The 19,577-nt window shown below is 32.0% G+C and overlaps 1 protein-coding gene across 1 annotated transcript; it reads left to right on the top strand.

Annotated features, from left to right (window-relative positions):
- The first annotated feature begins 269 nt into the window (after window positions 1–269).
- On the top strand, window positions 270–19,295 carry LOC130440560 (prostatic acid phosphatase-like). The gene is made up of 4 exons (XM_056773810.1): window positions 270–455; window positions 1,920–2,021; window positions 11,473–12,007; window positions 13,791–19,295. Exons 1-4 carry the CDS (start codon window positions 348–350, stop codon window positions 14,228–14,230), a joined length of 1,185 nt encoding a protein of 394 aa, XP_056629788.1. The 5' UTR covers window positions 270–347; the 3' UTR covers window positions 14,231–19,295.
- Window positions 19,296–19,577: the final 282 nt, after the last annotated feature.

Genomic DNA, 19,577 nt, shown 5'->3' with positions numbered 1-19,577 from the left:
CATGCAATTGCCACTCGTATGGTACTCACACGCTTCTTTTTGACCAATTTAGCAGAGCAAATATTCCATTTATTTGAAAACTTTTTGCTATAATTATGTACAAAAATGCTATGTACTTCAAAAATGTAATAGAAATAGTCAGAAATTACGATAGATAAATATTTGTTATAATCCAATTCTATTATTAAAAATATTGAAAGACAACAAAAACAGTTAGTTTCTCGTATTTATTTATGATACACGATAAGAAGTCAAAGGCCAATTGGCATGGATCATATTATTAATAAACATTTGAGAGCACTGCCACATTTTAAATATACCAGTTGACCCGATATTCTTCTACAGTTATGGCTTTATCAAACAAATTTATTGTGGTGTTAGTTTTATTAAAATTGTGTTTTTGTGGAACGACCTATTCTACATCGGCCAACAAGAATTTAGTTGCCGTTGTTCAGGTAAGTGCGAATAAATGAATATGAAATTACTAAATTATTCACGCAATAAATATGACTCTGACTAGGATCTGGTTTTATAACATAAATAGCAGGATTTTAAACTCATATTATACAAAATACCATTTATTAAGTGATGTATGTCAATATATAGAGAAAATAAAAAGCGAAAGATCTGATATAAACGGTAGTTCGATTCATCTAATATCCATTCTACCTTATCAATTTTTTCTCTTCGATTTCTGTTCACTTGATGTTTAGGATCAGAATCTTGTATGGGTTCAACAGTAGATCAATTGTGGCAGATATCTATTCTATCCTAAATATTACTTTTTCAACATATAGTGTGTTTCAAAAAAAGGTGATTCCGTCTCTAGGATAGATAGAAAACTGGAAAATATTAGGAGTTTGCTCGGTAAAAAATTTTCGTAACACCTCATGAAGGTGTTGAAAAAATAACAATTCTACACTTTTTTAGGATTGTGTCACAAACACTGGCAACATTGTATTGAAAATTTATACAAATATGTTTTGGAAGCTGATAGATCCAATGATTTGTTTCTATATCTGTCTCTCAAAGAGGGCGCTAGTTACACGGTTCGTACCAAGTAGTATTTACTATAACTTTATTTATCAAAATCAGGAATTTTATTTGAATGTAATGTAGCTTCTTCTACTTTGCCGATAGATTCTTGTTTGTACGCTCAATATGCATATTTTATTGCAATTTTATTAGATTTCTCCAAGTACAGATAGCTTGCTTCCGCTAAGCTCACGAGTTTATTTCACATATTTTTCTTTGAGGTTTTACAGATATCTTCATTATTTTTTCACTTTTCTGTTACCTGTACACAAATAATCAAGTATCAGTTTTATATTTTCATAATTCCATTGTGGGCTTTCATAAAGTTGACATTTACCGAAACATTTCTTTCTCATTTCATTTTTCCTATCGTGTAACAATCTTTCAGTTATGCTTACATTAACAATAAGTAAATTGAACTTGACATTCGACTCCTAGATATTGAACAAAAGACCAAAAACTGAGATGAAGTATCTGGGAAGAGTCACAAAGATGGAATGTATCCATAATATTATAAAAACACTCAGGATTAGAATATATAGAATGGAGACAGCTGGAATATGAGCACAACAAGTAAAAATATTGTAATGAATAAAAGAAAGAGAATAAACAATGGACGAGATGTTAGGAAGATTACTTTTTAGATGAATAGAAAGTGGTACTTAGTAAGTGAAGACGAAAGCGAAGAATGAAAAATATTGAAAAATGCTAGTGATAAAATAGACATTTTGAGAATTATATTATTAATCGTTATTAAGATAATTTTTTTCATATTGTAATTGGAACTTTCAGATACCTACTTTAATAAGATTCTATTTGTAATAGATGACAGTATTTTGTATAAAACATTATCAATATCAGTAGAATTATCATCCTATTTTCAGATATTTAGACATGGACAGAGAACGCCAGTTCAATTCTATACCAATGATCCATATTCAAATATAACTTTTTGGGATGGATTAGAACCGGGACAACTCACAAATGTAAGTATGGTTGAAATATTTTGATAAATATGCGTTTTCAAACTTCATATATTTGTAATATAAATTTAATCTGATCCCATTGTCAGTCGATCAATACCTGTATAGATATTTATATTTTTTCTGATTATTATTCCACTTCTAATTTCAGAATTTTTTACTTGTTTATCTTCATCAACGTTTGAGTTATTTTGTACCATATGTTTTAGAATAAATAAAAAATCGAAACGTTGGCATTTTAAAAATCTCTTGGACGGTTTTATTTTGAGTCCTCAACCCGCAACACCATTCGAAATTACATACTAGGATGGACAGTAATTTCAACACTAATGAAATTATGTTCATGATCATTGTGGATACATTTTGATAAATATTGTGATAAAATAGTAATAAAGTATTTGCAAGCAATGTTTTACAGTTAAAAATATTGTGATTCAATGTTGCGCAGCAATAAGAAATTCTGATAGTCTTGTTTGAGCTTCTGTTTAATCTTCTCTTTGAACTAATGACAATCAACTTTTCTTGCAATATCGAATTAAATTCTAACATTGCTGTGAAATTAAAAATTTGAGTAGTTAACTTGTGTAATGTGTTCATATGATATGAATAAAATCGTCTTAAAGCATTTCTGCGTATTTCAACAAATTGATTGACTGTGAATATTTTTTCAGCTCACTTATTGTTTCTACATGATATTCCACCCATAAAAGTCGATTTTCTTTCTTCTGTTTCAATAAAGTTGAAATACTTCAACAGAAAATTAATTTTGTTGAACATTGCAAAATAGATAACTGTTCCACATTTGTTCAGTTGTTGTCCAAGCTCTCATGATTTTCTCATACAAGTTTTAACATATTTGGAACTAGAAATCTTGATTAGCAGGAGCTTCTTGCTAGCACTGTGTGCAGAAGTAACCCATTCCGTTCTCTTTTAAAAGTGCTGCTACTCAAGTTTTGGTTTATGGCAACAATGATGTGAATATGTCATATCTAATATTGTCATAATAAAGTTTGACAATTTTAATGGTCAACGTTCTCACAACGTGCTATCATACAAGTGCTATTTGAGTGGTTTGCCGAATTCAATCGAGGTCGCACTCCGCTAAAGGCACTTCCATACTCTCGCTAGAATCTCGCGAGAACGCAAGAAACATGTGAGAAATGCTAATGTGGAACCGATTTACGTATTTTTCTCAAGTTCTCGCGCTGTTCTCCGGCGTTCTCAGGCAAAGGTGAAGAACAGCGCGAGAACGTGAGAACAGGCTAGAACAGGCGAGAAGGTTTATTGACTCAACACTCGCATGTTTCTCAGTAACGAGCGAGTTGCCGATTTGAATGATTTTTCGCCACTTCTTTTTAATCATTATTTTCTCTTTAATATACGCATAATTATAATATGCAAATGCGCATAACAATAAAATTACCGCAGTCATTTCAGCGCCCATCCTTATCGAGCAGAGAACTGAAGTGAGAACTGTAGTGAGAATTGTGTGAGAGTGTGAACCCAAGAGAAATTCTCCCTACGTTTCTCGCGAAAAAGTGGAAGGGCCATAAAAGATGAATTTCGTGGACGTCGTCCAGAATCAGCTGTGCTAGAAATCATCGATGCTGTGCGCAATATCGTTATGTGACGTGACATTTAGGCATCGTTGGTATTAGTTCCAGTCGCATACATTCAATATTGCATGAACATTTGGCTGTCAAAAAGATTTGTTCGCGTTGGATACCCCGTAATAATTTAAGAATCACTCAAAAAAAGCTCGTGTCGATTGGTACAAAGGAATACTGAAAAAATACAATCGCGTTGCATATGAATCCGAAACTAAACAAATATCGACTGTGTGGGTCCATCAGAGAACCACGATAATGTGAGCTCTCAAATATCGAATCAGGTTATCCGCCGTACAGTTCTTGTGTGACACCCAATGATTTCTTCTTATTTCTGTAAATCAAAAATAAATTGCGTGGTCAAAATTTTTGTACACTTAGAAAAGCAGTTGATATGTTCAAATCACATGTTTCGGAGGTATCAATCGCTCCAAAGAGTTCTGAGAGAGACTGTTCTTTCAGAATAACTGAATATGTGACCGCCGTTCCACTATACCAACACAGAACGGTCAATTCTGAATAGTACAGCATTTGTTCCCCAGAAGTATTCGAAAAAATCAGGGAAACCAATCGTAGAAGTCTAATAATTCTTCACCACAGGCTCTCACACATCAGTTCAAACAAAAACGTTTTTGAACAGTCAAAACATCGAATTGATAGGTGGTCATCCGCCGTACATTTCTTGTTTGGTACTCAATGATTTCTTATTCTCTCAGATCAAAAATAAATTGCGAGGTCAATGTTTTTCTACACTTGAAGAAGCGATTGATACGTTCAAACGTTTGAATCACCTTGGAGGTACCTCAATCAGAATGGAAAAAATGCTTCGAAAATTGGTTGCAACGCTTTCAAAAATGTATTGATCTCAATGGAGAAGATTTTGAAAAACGTAATATCCATTTTTTTGTTTATCTATTTCAAAACTGAAGTAGCAGCCCTCGTGTAAAATAGCATTTATTGCACACATCTTTTCATCTTGAATGTTATTTACTAGTAGGGGTCAATTTTCAGGCCTTCATAACCTCCTTAAATCAGTTTTCATTCATATACTCCCTTACGAAACTAATTTGAATATCTCTGGTTTAAACGGTTCCTAATATGTTGGTACTTAACGTTAATGAGTAAGTAATATGTTGCATTTAGTCTTTTGGAGATACAATTTACTTCAAATGAGAAAACAGAATTATTACTTCAAATGATTGGTAAAAGTGGAGTTTATGGAGTTTGATGGTTACAACATGTGATCAAAAAGTCTGAGAAATAATAAACTTGTATATATTCCATTCGATTGAAGATTGGTAGAATAAAGACTATTAATTTGTTTGATTTGCAATAACATCGACGCGACGGTTACGAATGTTACTTAATAGAAGTGTGGACAGAAATTCTATTCGATACATGAAGTTTTTGCGATATCCGTTATGATGTCATATCAAGAACAATGTTATAGTTTTTAATTCACTTTGAACAAACAATCGAGCGTTATGCAACAGTATACTGGGGAAAGCATTGGAGTTCTAAAATAGAAAACACGTGATTAGAACAATACTATTCATGGAATTTCTATTCCAATTAAATCAACAAATTTTTATTGCTTTCCAATTCATAAAACCGGAATATTTCTAAATGTCAATTAGTTTTCATATCTTTTCACTTTATAATATGATCTCTAGTTACTAGTTTAATCAAACTAAACACTGATAATGATTTTATGAATGTATATATTATCATAGATGCTTTTCTCATTAATATTACATTCACGAAATCATTTAGATGATAAATATTTTAAAGGGTGAATGAATATATGATATGGTTTCAGTTCTATGATTTCAAGAATTCCTAGATTATACCCTGACTGTTGTAGGGTAGAATGTTGAAATTAATATGCGAAACAGAAAAGTTTCTTGATATTTTGAACACTTTTTTCACACCATCTATGATAGAGGAAATATTCCTGAAGACTGCTGCTGCACTCAACCTTTATCGCTATCCCCAAAAAACCAGATGCCAAGCACTGTAAACCATACCGTCTAATATGCCTGATAAATCACATAATGATGGTTTTTACCAAAATTACACAAAATCGAATATACGCAAAAAGTGAAACATACTTTGGTTTTCGTAGCGCACTAGGTACAATGGAAGCCATCTTAGCCTACAGGTTCTCATTCGGAAATGTATAAATATGAACAAAGACTTAAACCTGTGCTTTACCAATTTCTCCAAGGCATTTAATAACGTCAAATATGAAAAATTTATTGAGATATTTAGAAACACTGTAATTGTAGGAAAAGATCCGCATTGCTGTCAGGAGGGAAGTGCATTCTGTCATCTCTCCTGTTCAACATTTTCTCCGAAAAAATATTTAGAAAAGCACAGATGGAGATATTAGATGGCATCAAAATCAACGAAGAAGTAATAAATAACATTAGATATGCCGATGACACAGTAATTATAGCAAATAACAATGTAGAGCTACAAAATATTATGTAAAAAATATACGCAGCAAGTGAAGAATATGGTCTTTTTTGAATAAATCAAAAAAACATATGATTATTGACAAAAGTCAACAACTTCCAGTGCGTCTAACGATCAACGTTCGAGATATAGATAGAGTAGAAACACATATATCGAAGCACAGTAAACGCGAAATGAGACCAGGTATCAGAAAAACGATCATGTATAGAAAGAGCTGAAGATGCATTTAACAACATACAACAGCAAAGATATTGCTTTACAACTGAAATTAAGACTAGGGCTACACATTTTCTGATGCATTCTATAGGCTTCGAACACAATCGAGGCTACTTTAAAGATTGTAACTTTTTGAAATGTGGATATATCGGCTTATTTTGAAAATATCCTGGTTTCAGCATATCACCAACATGGTTATGCAGAGACTAGGGAAAAAGGAGGAAGTCGTTTTCACAGCAAAAAAATAGAAAACTGGAGTATATGGGCCACACATCAACATATGACAAATACCGTTTTTTTAGGTTTTTTTAGATGATTTCCAAGTAGTAAGAAGAGACCAGGGAGGAAACGGCATTTATGGTTGTTCAACCTACGCGAATGGTTTGGAGTGTCATCGTTGATCCATTTAGAAACACAGTAAACAAGATAAGAATATCCTTGTTGATATCGGATAAGGCGATGAAAGAAAAAAGAAGAATTTGAAATATCTGTTTATAGATATGTGCAACTTCATATATCAAGAGCGCTAAGAAATATTAAGGAAATAAATTCATTTTTTAATCTGAAAGTTTCTAGTTTGTTTTAATTGTTTGAATTTTCAAATTATTAGATCCTTCGATTAGAATTTCGAATTCTTATAAACAATACACGGCGAATGACAAATTAATCTGTGACATAGCCACGTAAATATTAACTTTGATATGTTCAAAGATATAAAAATATTTAATACGATCGAGCATTTGATCAGTATCAAGCAGCCGCACCATCCAACTTGTAATTACACTTAATGATTTTACCATTTTTAAAAACAAAGAAACTCTTGCAAATCATTCCATGAAATGTAGAACTTTTGGAATAATATTTATGCAACTTTTCCTTAGTTACTTAATTTGTTTTTCTTCACATTCGTCCAACAACAAAATCAGTTTACTTCATACAAATATTAAAACCAATCTATTGTCAACATCTGAAAAATCACTCCTATACTGAAAGTTCTGGATAGTCCCTTTTATAACTTCGCCTCATTTTCTCATATCAATTATTTGTAACTTATGCCACGGATCGAGAATTAAAACTACAGTATAAGACCAATTTTTTTTACGATAATGTTTTAATACATGTTTCTTCCAGATTAAAAATAATAATATAATAATTATAGTAGTCAAACAGTAATTAATATCTTTATATATGTCGTATAGCGAGTCAGACACGGCGGCGACGACGCGTTGGGATGTACAAAGCTAAGCAAAGTGAAGAAACACAGTGATGACCGTTAACCGATAACGCCGAAAGCGGTTTTCGAAAACAGTTCTGGGTATTATATTATGAATAATGGTTTTTTCAAACAAATTAATATAGTGGGATACAATATCTTCAATAAAAATTTTTTTACACTTTATAGTTCGATTTAGAAATAGGTATTATAAAACATCTTTCTGTAAAATGTTTTTTTATGTATGTTTTTATGACTTAAGTCCATAAGTGGAAATATTCATCTGTTAAATTCTTATACGGAACGCGAGACCACATACTCATACTACAAGAAAACGTTGCCTGATGTTTTTAAGGAACTATAGATACTGTTTGCGTCCTTTTGTAATAGTTTGACAAAATTATAGTGAACAATCATTACTATGAAATTAGAACAAAAAATTTTGGTTGAGACCTTGCGTTTACCATTTGACATCTTCATCAATCCTATTTGTGATAAGAAAGTCGGTATTACACAATGTGTCCAGCGTTTGAGCCAACAATTACATTTCAAACGTACGGCTGAACATTGGAAGGAAGTTTGGGGGATACAGTACTGCAACTACACGATGCGTCCAACTTTTGTACCAACATTCACCTTTCAATATTGGCTGAACATTGAACGAAAGTTCCATGTCAGGTTCCAACCTGACCTAAACATACCTGAAAAAGTGAAAACGTAGCAAAAAAGTGATGAACAGCATACACCACACACAAATTCTTTCAAAATAAACTGGATGATATTGGCAGCTTTGGTTTTTGATACAAAACACGTACCATTCAAGAGGACAAGAGGACAAGATGTGTGTGTAGTTGTACCATAAGTATTGGTTCCAACTTCGTTATAATGTCAAAAAACCGATTTTCCATGCCAACGTTGGAAGCTAAATATTGCGTTCGACGACCTCACGAAGCATCTAGTCATACCAACGTCCAAGCATTGGAAGCATTGGACGCATTGTGTGGTACCGGCTTTATACTTATTTCGGTAATAAATAGCATTTCTGAGATACCACGAATCTAAAAGTTGAAAAAGTTACACTATATATAATATGAACGCATATCCCACGTATGTATGTACTCCGTCAAACATCTATGTGAAAAGATCTAACCATGTCTCTTATTTCTCTAGTAATTCATGCTTATTGTAACTTAGTCCCTCACTTAGTTTACACGCATGGCTTTGAATGACATCTATTTACTCTGTTGCTCCCATAGAATAATTCTATAATTTCTGTTCTTTCAATAGCCTTATTCAAATAGTTCTGTTGAATACACGTGTTTATTTTGGTGTATTGAAGGTAACATTAAAGAAAAACAAATCAAATTTTTGACTGGAGTTTTTACTATGAACGATGAAAATAAAACTCAAGTTTTTAAAGAAATTAAAGGCTTGTCGATTATCTGACAAATGAAACGTTAGTTACAGCTCACGTTAGTACCGAAAATTATTCACGCGTAAAAAATCAATTGCCTCAATGAAAAAACACAAGGATCGTATAAGAAAAATCAGTCTACCTCGTTCTACAGCAATAGTTTATTATTCTGCGACGATGAACCAAATTAGGAGGTTTGGGAAGAAGCACGGAAAGTTTAGATTGAATGAACAGTAGAATATTCACAAAAAGTTAAGCGTTATCATTAATTGATAATTAGATGGCAGTGAATATAATACTATTATCTTATATAATTCTGCCATAATCAATAATATGTGTTGGTATCATATATAACATCTAGAGTCGTATCTATCTTGTCAGAAGAAGTCCCAAATCAGTTTTTGTTGTTAATTTTATCATCTGAAAAGATTCAATTCTATGAGAATTTTTGTTATTTAAAGTGTCTCGTTGCTGATATTACCTGCTTTACTAATATAACATGTAAATTGGTCGCTCGAAATTAAAGGTTTATTTAATCCCTCTTGGTGAATTGGCCACCAGTTTTTTTTATCGGAAAGATAGACAAAAACAAATGATGCAAATTTCTTTGACTATTTTATTGTTCAGAAGCAACATTTTTATAATAGTACCTAGGTTAGGTTATGTTAGGTTAGGATGAGGTAGGTTAGGTTATTGGTACTACACAAAAACACCAGCGACAAGACAAATTTACATGATATTAGGTAAAGGCATTACCTCGACAACAAATTTACATCCGTCCGAAGTGCCTACTTACACCGATTAAACATTGTTCCCACCGACTACTTTTCTTGTCGTATACTGAGTCTTTATTTCTTTTGGTCATTCAGTTTTCTTTTGAGATTTGGAGAGATTTTTGATTGTACTAAAGTTATAAGATAAACCAATGGCCAGAATATAACTCACATATTTTGTACATTAGAAAATATTACCTTGATTAATATTAGTTGCCGAAGCTCTGGGTCTTTGAAAGCTCAATTTTTAAACATTTTCTTATAAGTTAATAGATTAAGATTAACTTTTTGTATATGAAAATTTAATCGAAGCAGGTATTCCACTATACTGCTATTTTTTACTATGAAATCTAGAGAATGTGATATTGTAGAATAATTTATTTATTCAATTATTTACATTAATTATTATGTCTCGACCACAACGGACATTGACACAATTAGCTATGTTTTGTAATTGTTGAGTTTTTATAGAATAGTTTAGAAAAAACTGGAATTATTGCCTATAAAAAATGTTATTTATAAGTTTTTTTCTAATATATTCTCCCATTCCACAAAACTGATCAACTTCACTAAAATGAATTCAGGTTTAACGTCTCTATCAAAGCTGTTGTTATATATATATATATATATATATATATATATATATATATATATATATATATATATATATATATATATATATATTAGATTATGAGCAAATGCGTAGTTCTTCTATTATCCAAGTGACCTTTCAAATTAGGAGCAATTGAGCTATTTACTATACTCATGACTTCTATAATTTCCTGCAGATCTGGTCAAAGATCGGCCCACACTATTTATCAAATTCAACCTTGTTTTGAGTACTGTATTTTTTTGCAAAAATGCTCAATCAACACAAAAAGTCACTTAGCTAGGCTCACAATGATGGCTGTTAAGCAAAAACTATGTAGAATCTTCAAATTATGATAGCAAGAACAGATATACGAGGATGGTACCTGAAGTACCCAGCCCAAAAATACCCTAAAATTTTGGAAAAAAATATATTTATTTTTCAACGTAATCTTTTTTTAACTTCATACACTTCTGCCAGTGATGTTAAATAAGTTCTATACCCTTTTTATAATAATAATCGTCAAGTTCCTCAAAATTTGGCTTTGTTTATGTGAAACATTGCCAAACACTCGATGGAAACATCTTGTTTGTATTTTTTCTCCAATGTGTACAAATGCGGCTTTCTCATCTCCAAATTTTTATTTCAAATTAGTTAATATATGATATACCGCACTTTTTGAAATGCCTACTATGTCTGCTAGCTAGCACACTTCCAGTCCACGATCATTCATTAGCGTTTTGTAGATTTTCTTCAACATTTATACAGATGTCACCTCATTTGGTCGACTACTGCGATGCTTTTCCACACAGGTTATACGGCTTCGGTTAAACTTTGCTATCCAATATTTTACTGTTGATAACAAAGGAGTAGTCTCACCCAGAATTTTTTCTATGTTTACAAATTCACTGGAAACATTCTTTATTGATGACTGCCAAAGAAATACTAATCACCTTGGAGTCATCAAACTTGAAACATGTACTGTATAGTTTGGGTATAGTGGTATTTTTTAAACAACCGCGATCTCTAGGTCAGGTCAGGAATAACGGTCCAGTCCTCATCTTCCGTAATAAATGTTATTGCATTCACAATTACTTATTAGCATTAACATATTTTAATCGGTTGTGACTTCTTCTATCATCTCAATTTTATGTTCTATTTTAGGTAGGAAAACGTCAACAATATCAATTAGGCCAATTTTCCAGACACAGATATAAGGATTGGTTATCTTTGATTTATGACAAAAATGTATTTTATGCACAAACGACAGATGTAGATAGAACTCATATGTCAGCACAAGCTAATATTTATGGTCTCTATCCAGCAGAAGGTGATGAGGTATGGAAGCCACGTTTAGATTGGCAACCGATTCCTATCCATCCGGCTGATGCCAACGTAATTTCAAGTTTTCCAGACTGTCCAAATTTCATCAAAGAATGGGCGAATGTTCTGTCGTCTACATATTTTTTATCTCTTGATAAATTATATGCTCCTATTTATAAGTATTTAACGGAAAAATCAGGAGATAATATAACCAGTTTATCGGAAGCAAGTGATATTTACGATTGTTTGAAAATTGAATCTGATGTTGGGCTCAAAATACCTGATTGGAGTAATATCGTTTTCCCTCAGTACTTAAAAAATATAAGTGGTTATTCATTTAAATCCCTTTCATACACAACAAAACTTCAACGATTAGGTAAGCTTAATATATATAATTTTATATCTCTCAGTCTACGTATTTTATAGTCTGGGTAAAAATTTTATATAAAATTATTATTCAAATTAGGGGGCAAAATAGGATAAGGACAACATTTCTCAATAAATTTGATCATTTTTATGATATACGATATATCAAAATATAATTATTTTGAAATTCAATATTTCAAAAATAAGGCCTGCCAATCTTAAAAGAAGAAAACACTCACTATTGAATCACATCTATTCCGAGGTATATAGAGAATTTTCTGGTAATTATGTTTTATTCGGTTTTACTGTATATTCTTTCTGTTTTTCTTTATAATATTAATCAACGGCCAAAGTCATAGATATACATGTGAATTTTGAAAAAATAATCAAAATATGCTGGACCTCAAAACAATTTGAAAATCTCTGCTTTTTAAGAATGTCTTCAACTCTATCCTTTCTAAGCCAATCAATACCAAAACGTAGTGTCCTCCCTAAGTTGAAAAACTGGTTGACTTACTCAAGAATGTCCAGTTTGCATGTGTGTTTTTTGGTTTTTTTATAGTTTGGTTGTACTTATTTTCTAAGATTCGTGTTCTATCTGGTATACTGGACAATTCCAATGCGACTAAAAAACTTTCTCTATCTCTGGCCTCTGCTCGTTAACCAGCTCTTCCGTTAAGTACTTCCTTCTTCGCAGTTTTGCTCATTCTTCCTTTTTTTCACTTCAGAGCCAGTTTTCTTTGACAACCAAGTCGCAAACGTATCGTTGCTGACCAGGCGGTCTCTGTTGAGAGCATAGCCTCCAGCATATCTAAATTCAGGCATTACTCCTTCAAGTGCAGCTTTTTTTGTCATCTGCTGTACATGTTTTTTCAACAAGTATATTGAAGTGTTTAGAAACACATATTATCATTAGGAATTTAATAATTCAGCTACCCCTTAACAGACACTGAATAAGACTGAAAGCTGAAGGAACATTGAAGTAGTCTAAATCAAGACGAATTACATCGTTTATAAAAGGATCCTGCAGCTTGGTTCTCTCTCTTAAAGAAAGCCTTTCGTATTCATAAATAAAACTGCTCGTAGAACAAAGACTGATCTGCATACGTGCAACCAAGGCCATGAAATCAAACCCAACAGTTGCACTAGAAGTGATTCTAAATCTCCCACCTCTCCATATAGTACTAGAAAAATCGTTTGGAATTGACTAAAAAATTAAACGAGCTAGGCAAGACAAAAAAGTTACCGTACAATGGACTCCAGGACACACGGGAGTAAAGGGAAATGAAATAGCTAATAAGCTGATCTGAACCCTTTTGTGGTATCAGCTATATATAGATCAACAGAAAAAGTATTGGAAAAAAGTAGATAGGAGCAAAACCAATTAGTGGGACAACCTACAGGAGCTGAGGCAGGCGAACATTCTCCTGGAAAATTATAATCAGAGAAGAAAGGCTGAGTAAATCAACGTAAGTAAGAATAATCTACGAATATAAACAGGAGTCCTATCGGGAACCTGTTGCCTCAATAAACATCTGAAGACGCTAGTTGTGGTATCGCTAAATCGTGATTTTGCAACCACCACAATATATACGGAAGGATTCAAATAAATTTTGATCCTGTAGCATTTATAAGGTGATGATAAATAAGATATCAATATCTTTGGCCAATCCAATTTTGATGAAAATGTTGTTGTATTATTTTAAATCCATGAAACCTCTAGTAAATAAGTCAAAATAAATTTATTCATGAATTATAGTTTAATTTATCGAAGTTATCAAATTGTTTTTCAGGTGGTGGTCCGCTATTAAATGAAATATTGAAACATTTTGAGAGTTTTCAAGTGAAAGCTACCAATCCAAAGTACAAAATCTATAGTGCTCACGACTCTAATATAGCTATGATTCTTAATAGTTTGGGGGCATTCGATCCACCCTACCCACCAGATTTTGCAAGCAGTATATATTTCGAATTGAGAAAGAAAAATGGAAAGTTTTACGTGAACGTCTTTAGTAAAAATAATAATGATTTCAAACCAGTTTCCATTCGAGGATGCGATTTAGATTGTCCATTAAGTGAAGTGCGGGCAAGATTAAGCGACATTCTTATTGACGTGAAACTTAGAAACGCTGAATGTACAGAAAATTTATATTTTTCGGATAAAATAGCTGAAGAAAGATATAACAAACTTATAACATCTGGTGAATTGAACAAAACAATAATCAGATTCTAAAAAATATATATTTTTTCCAATATTGATAATTATTGTATTCTAAGTGGAAATCTTGTTTTTTTTACGGAAATAATAGTAACATCTACCATTTATAAAATTTCGTAGAATGAACGGAATCAACCTAAAACTACAGAATAATTTGTTATAATAAATATATGGTTGTGTGTATGATTATTATTTTTTGATATTAATAAAACAATGCAACTTTTCTCGTAATTGCAATTTCCAGAGAAACATCCTGATATATAAATAGTATTGTTTGTTTGTACCATATGTAATAGTTCAACTACTCTCACAACAACATTTTTGTCAAATTAAATGTCTCTAATCAAACATCTCTTGACATTGTTGCGAAGCGTATAATAAAAAGAATAAAGTTCTATGAACAGAAATTTCATGGCACTACTAAGAAATATGAAAGGATATACATTTGGTTCAGCGGTTAGTAAAACCGCCAAAGAAAAGAATAGCAAATAGGAAACAGAAGTATGATACTGAAGCGTTAAAAGGAGAAATAAAAAATGTAGAAGGATGTGAACGAATTACAACCCACTGAATGATGAGAGAGTGTAGAGAGATGAAAGTAGCTAGTGAAAAAGTATTCCATATGAAGAAAAGCTGAGAATAATTATAATAAAAAATGGGGAAAAATTACCGAAGAAAACAGAAGGTTAAGATAATACCTAACTGTTCAAAATTAAAATAAACAAATGAAGACACAATGATAATAACAGACAATTAAGGAATCAGATAATTTCATCCAGAAGTAAAGAAAATGAAGGAATAATGGTATAGATTTGCTTTGTTACAGGATGTAGCGTCGGTGGTACAATTTCATAATATACACATGTCGGTCCAGTGGAAAGTGGTACCTTCACAAACTCATGAATATCCAATATCAATTTATTATTCGAAAATTATCAAAGACATAAGATAATTTATTGTCACAATAACGAAAATTATATTATACTCCACTGTAGAAAAAATATTAATATTCAAGCTATACTATCAAAACACTCAATGTGTTAAACATTCGGCAAGAAGATTTGATTAATCAATTTAATAGGTCGGAGAAAAAACTGAGATCAGCGAAATACTAAGAAATTGATAGTTCAAAGCTTCAAACAAAGAATTCGGATACCAACGTCCAGGGTGAATTGAAACTACTGAAATGTATCAGCATCTAATTTTCGCCGAATTGTAAAGATGATACCGATACTTGGTTTGTGAAAATATAGAAATTTGTTGATTTAAAGCAAGCTTTCATAATTCAATGTATTTTTTCCACTTGTAATCTAATGTTAACTTGATTAAGAGACATAACTATAGTTATTGGCTTGAAGAGAATCTCTATCCATTTACGTACACAAAAGTCTCAGAAAATTAATGTAACTCTGATATTACTGAAACTAATTTTTTCAGAGCTTAGAATTGGTAATAATAATAAAACATAAATGGCACTTCAGTTGCATATCTTACGACAGGGCATTGTCATTGATTACTGACATCGTAAATATATACAAATGACTTAAAAGCATCTGAAAATAGGTTGTATCATAGAATGGAAGTCAACAGAGGACATTTGCAGCATTTATAGTTGTTACTTCACAGTAAATGATCAAATTTGAATAAGTACGTCCCTCCACTCGTTTTCCTTGTAGCAGCTCGGCCGGTAAACTACGTCAACAGCGCCGATTGTCAGATTAAAGAAATAGATTCCCGTAGAACTTATTTATTATTGCGCATTTGTTGCTGTACGTGTTTTTAGAAATGCCTGTTCAAAATATCAAATATGGATATTATACTTTGTCAAAATGTGAAAATACCACAAAAATTACAACAAATAAAGTATTCATTAGTGTGCCAAAATGAGATAAAGTACAGAAACAGAGGTGTAATGCAATGAACAGGGATAATATGTAATCGGTTTTGTTGTGAAGATTATTTCAAGGTTAGTTAAGGTACCGCATAGTGTTGTATTTTTAGTTATATCAGCACACTTGCTAAATTAAAGGGTTTGTTACTGCTACATTCAATTGTCTTGTGATAAAAATTTATTACAGGGAATCATTGGTTACTTTTCAAAATTACTGAAAAACAGTGAAATAGGTATTGTATTTCTTGTGAATATTGATATAAATCATCAAAGGACAAAGGGGTTCTCCAAATTTTCTCACTATTACAAAGTAATACGAGTATATATTAGTACATTTTTTGTGTGTCTGTACTCCTAATGATAAAAAAATACACAGGTGAATATACCTCAATGAAAAATTCCACAATAATAAGATATTCCGATTTTCTCCTCTATCCAGTTATCAATTTGAAGTTTAACGATGGCTTCTTTGGTACATTTCAAAGTCTACTTAACTAAATTCACATAGATTATGTTAAGATTCTTCAATAACTGTATTTAAAACTCTTCCATATGTATCTTCAGTGTTGATCTCTTCGAGATATCTTTGATTTTCCAAAATTTAACAGATATACCTGCTGAAGACAATTTTGATTTCGACCATTAGCGCGTTACAGAAGTCAGAGCTGGTTCTTTGCCTCAAAGACAAAAATGCAATAACATGCTTGCAGGACAATTGGAATCACTGATATGGTTTTGTTACAAATTCAATAAACACATACGGTGTTTTACGAACCTAGTGTGGTGAACCCAAGACTAAGTAGCTTTTTATAACCACGAGGTTTGTTAAAAAATACAATAATAATTTAAGACCTCAAAAATCCCGGAAAAGACTAAAAGCTGGAATAGAGTTAGTAAATACAATTTGATTTGATTTTTTTACATAACTTAACAAAAAAAATATTTCTTAGTGCTTGAATGAACGGGTCAACATAAAATTTAGTCCTCACCTGCATCTCTAAAAATATAGTTTAATATCTGCATAACGGTGAGGTTTAGGTTTAAAAAAGTATGTATGAATTGGCCTTATTTTTCACCCCTGAATGCATTTAAATCGATAAAACAGGGTGGTACTAATTAAAAAATAACGTAATTTCATATTTATGAAGTTGAACTTTGAACACATTTTATACATACCCTGTATAAAATGAAAAATTTTCAACTTAGATTCAAATACATCTAGCCTTGCTGAAAGCGACACTCTGGTTCTCCAAGACCTAAGAAGTTTCGTCTCCAAAAATCTACTGGAAAAGTTCTTGCTTCAGATTTGTTGGGATTGCCATGGAGTAATCATGATTGATATTTTCGATAAGGGTAGAACAGAAACTGGAAATTACTATTCGACATTCTTGACCACTCTACGGGAAAAAATTAAAGAGATAAGACGCGGAAAGCTATCCAGGTGTTTTGTTTTGCAGGACAACGCCCCTGCAAACAAATCTCATGTTGCCATGCAAAAAATTCGTAATTTAGGGTTTGAATTACTAGAACACCCCCCGTATTCACCAGATTTGGCTCCGTCAGACTATCATCTCTTGCCTCAACTGAAAAAAAGTTTAAAAGGTCGTAAATTTTCTTCCAACGAGGAGATAATAAAAGCTGTGCTGGTCTGTTTTTCAGAGCAAGAAGAAACATTTTTTTAAGGGTCTAGAGACGTTGCCGGTTCGCTGTAATGAATGTATCCAATTAAAAGGAGAATATGTTGAGTGATAAAATATTTTGACATTGAAATTTTGTTTGGTTCTATAGTAGGCTAAGAATTTTTCAATATATTCTCGTTGATGTATGAAGAACTGACCAGTTTGTAATTGAATTATAAGAATGCATTGTGAGGATGACTGGTTTTATATTATCTGACGATTTGGAAGTTAGTAGTTTTTTTCTACTGTTCAAAATACTGTTCAATCATGTTAATTGGAGTTTCTATTTTTCTTGTCCTATCGAGGTTGGTATTATGAGGTTGGCAATTAAATACTTTTGATTTTTACTGATAGAGAGCATTGCTTTATTTTTTGACTAGCCTGCATGTGTTTGTGCTGTACTTTGCCATTTGTCACGTGATACTGGTCACATTGACGTAACTTTAGAAGCGAGTAGTGCGTGATTTTTATCAAAAGTTTTGAGTTAAGTTTAAATGGAGTGCATAAACGAGCATTTTTCGGCATATTTCACGTTTTTATTTCCAATGGAAGAAAGCTGTTGTGAAATTTATGATGCTGATTGCACGTGTCCGAATTAGTATAAAAAATTCTGTTCTGCAGATTTTCCCTTCAAGGGTAAGCAGCGTTCTGGTTGGCTAACTGAAGTTGTTGATGACCAAAGTCATAATTGAAGAAGATCGTCATATAACTTCGATATATTGCAAAGACGCTATATGTATCGCACACAACAATTGAAAAACATATAAAATATCTTGGGCTACTTAAGAAGCTTCATATTTGAAATTAAACTGACCCATTCTTGAAAATAATTGTCCTGTATAGTAACATAGTTCAAAAACGATCATGGAGCAAACATGATGGACCAGCACAAACCAAATCGAAAGATGGAAAACAACAAAAAAGATCAGACTGTCAGTTTGGTGAGATTTCAAAGGTGTTGTATTTTTGAGCTGCTTCCAATGAACCAAACGATCAATTCTGATCTTTACAGTCAACAATTAATGAAACTGGATGAAGCAATCAAATAAAATGGCCAGAATAGTCGAATCGGAAAGGTTTACTATTGCACCATGATAATGTAAGGCCTCGCACATCTTTGGTAACTCCTGGAAAACTATTGGAGCTTGTTTGGGAAGTGATGCCACCCCTCCCATACAGCCTTGATTACCATTTATTTCGAATTTTACAAGGTCATTGAGTAAAATGGAAAATATATAATTAATTAAAAACTATTCTTAGCTAGAAAAAAGTGTTGTTTATTTTATGTTATTTCATTCTACAAAACCGAAATTACTTTGTTGCCACATTATAATTATTATAATGAATTTGTCTTTTATTTGAAATAGACTTTTGAACCAGGTCTTAACAATGTCTCCAATAACATCTTGTAATATATAAATAAAGTGATTGTTGCTACTTTGTTTTTTGATACATAAATAAAATTAAATATTTATCATTTTCGGTACAAAAATCAATAAGGGTGGAGTGATTTGAATATTTGTACGAAAAATTTGATCAAGTAAAATATAGAACTCTAAGGTTTTTTCATACTCTCCGATAAAATGATGGGTTCAATCTTATTGTGATCTATATCTCTTAGAATGACATATGAACGTATTTGTCGATGTTAGGTGCTCTTCATTACCAGCGATTTTGGAAGATTATGAAAGTCATTGATATTTGAGATGAAATTGCGATATTCGTATTTAGAATAGTGTCCAAGGATTTTTTAGTGGAAGTATGAGCTATGATAACCTAGTATACTTTAGTA

Source organism: Diorhabda sublineata, chromosome 2 (genome assembly GCF_026230105.1).
Source record: "Diorhabda sublineata isolate icDioSubl1.1 chromosome 2, icDioSubl1.1, whole genome shotgun sequence".
Lineage (NCBI taxonomy): Eukaryota > Metazoa > Arthropoda > Insecta > Coleoptera > Chrysomelidae > Diorhabda > Diorhabda sublineata.
The sequence above is the reverse complement of the archived record's forward strand: the minus strand, read 5'-3'. Positions and strand labels throughout refer to the sequence as shown.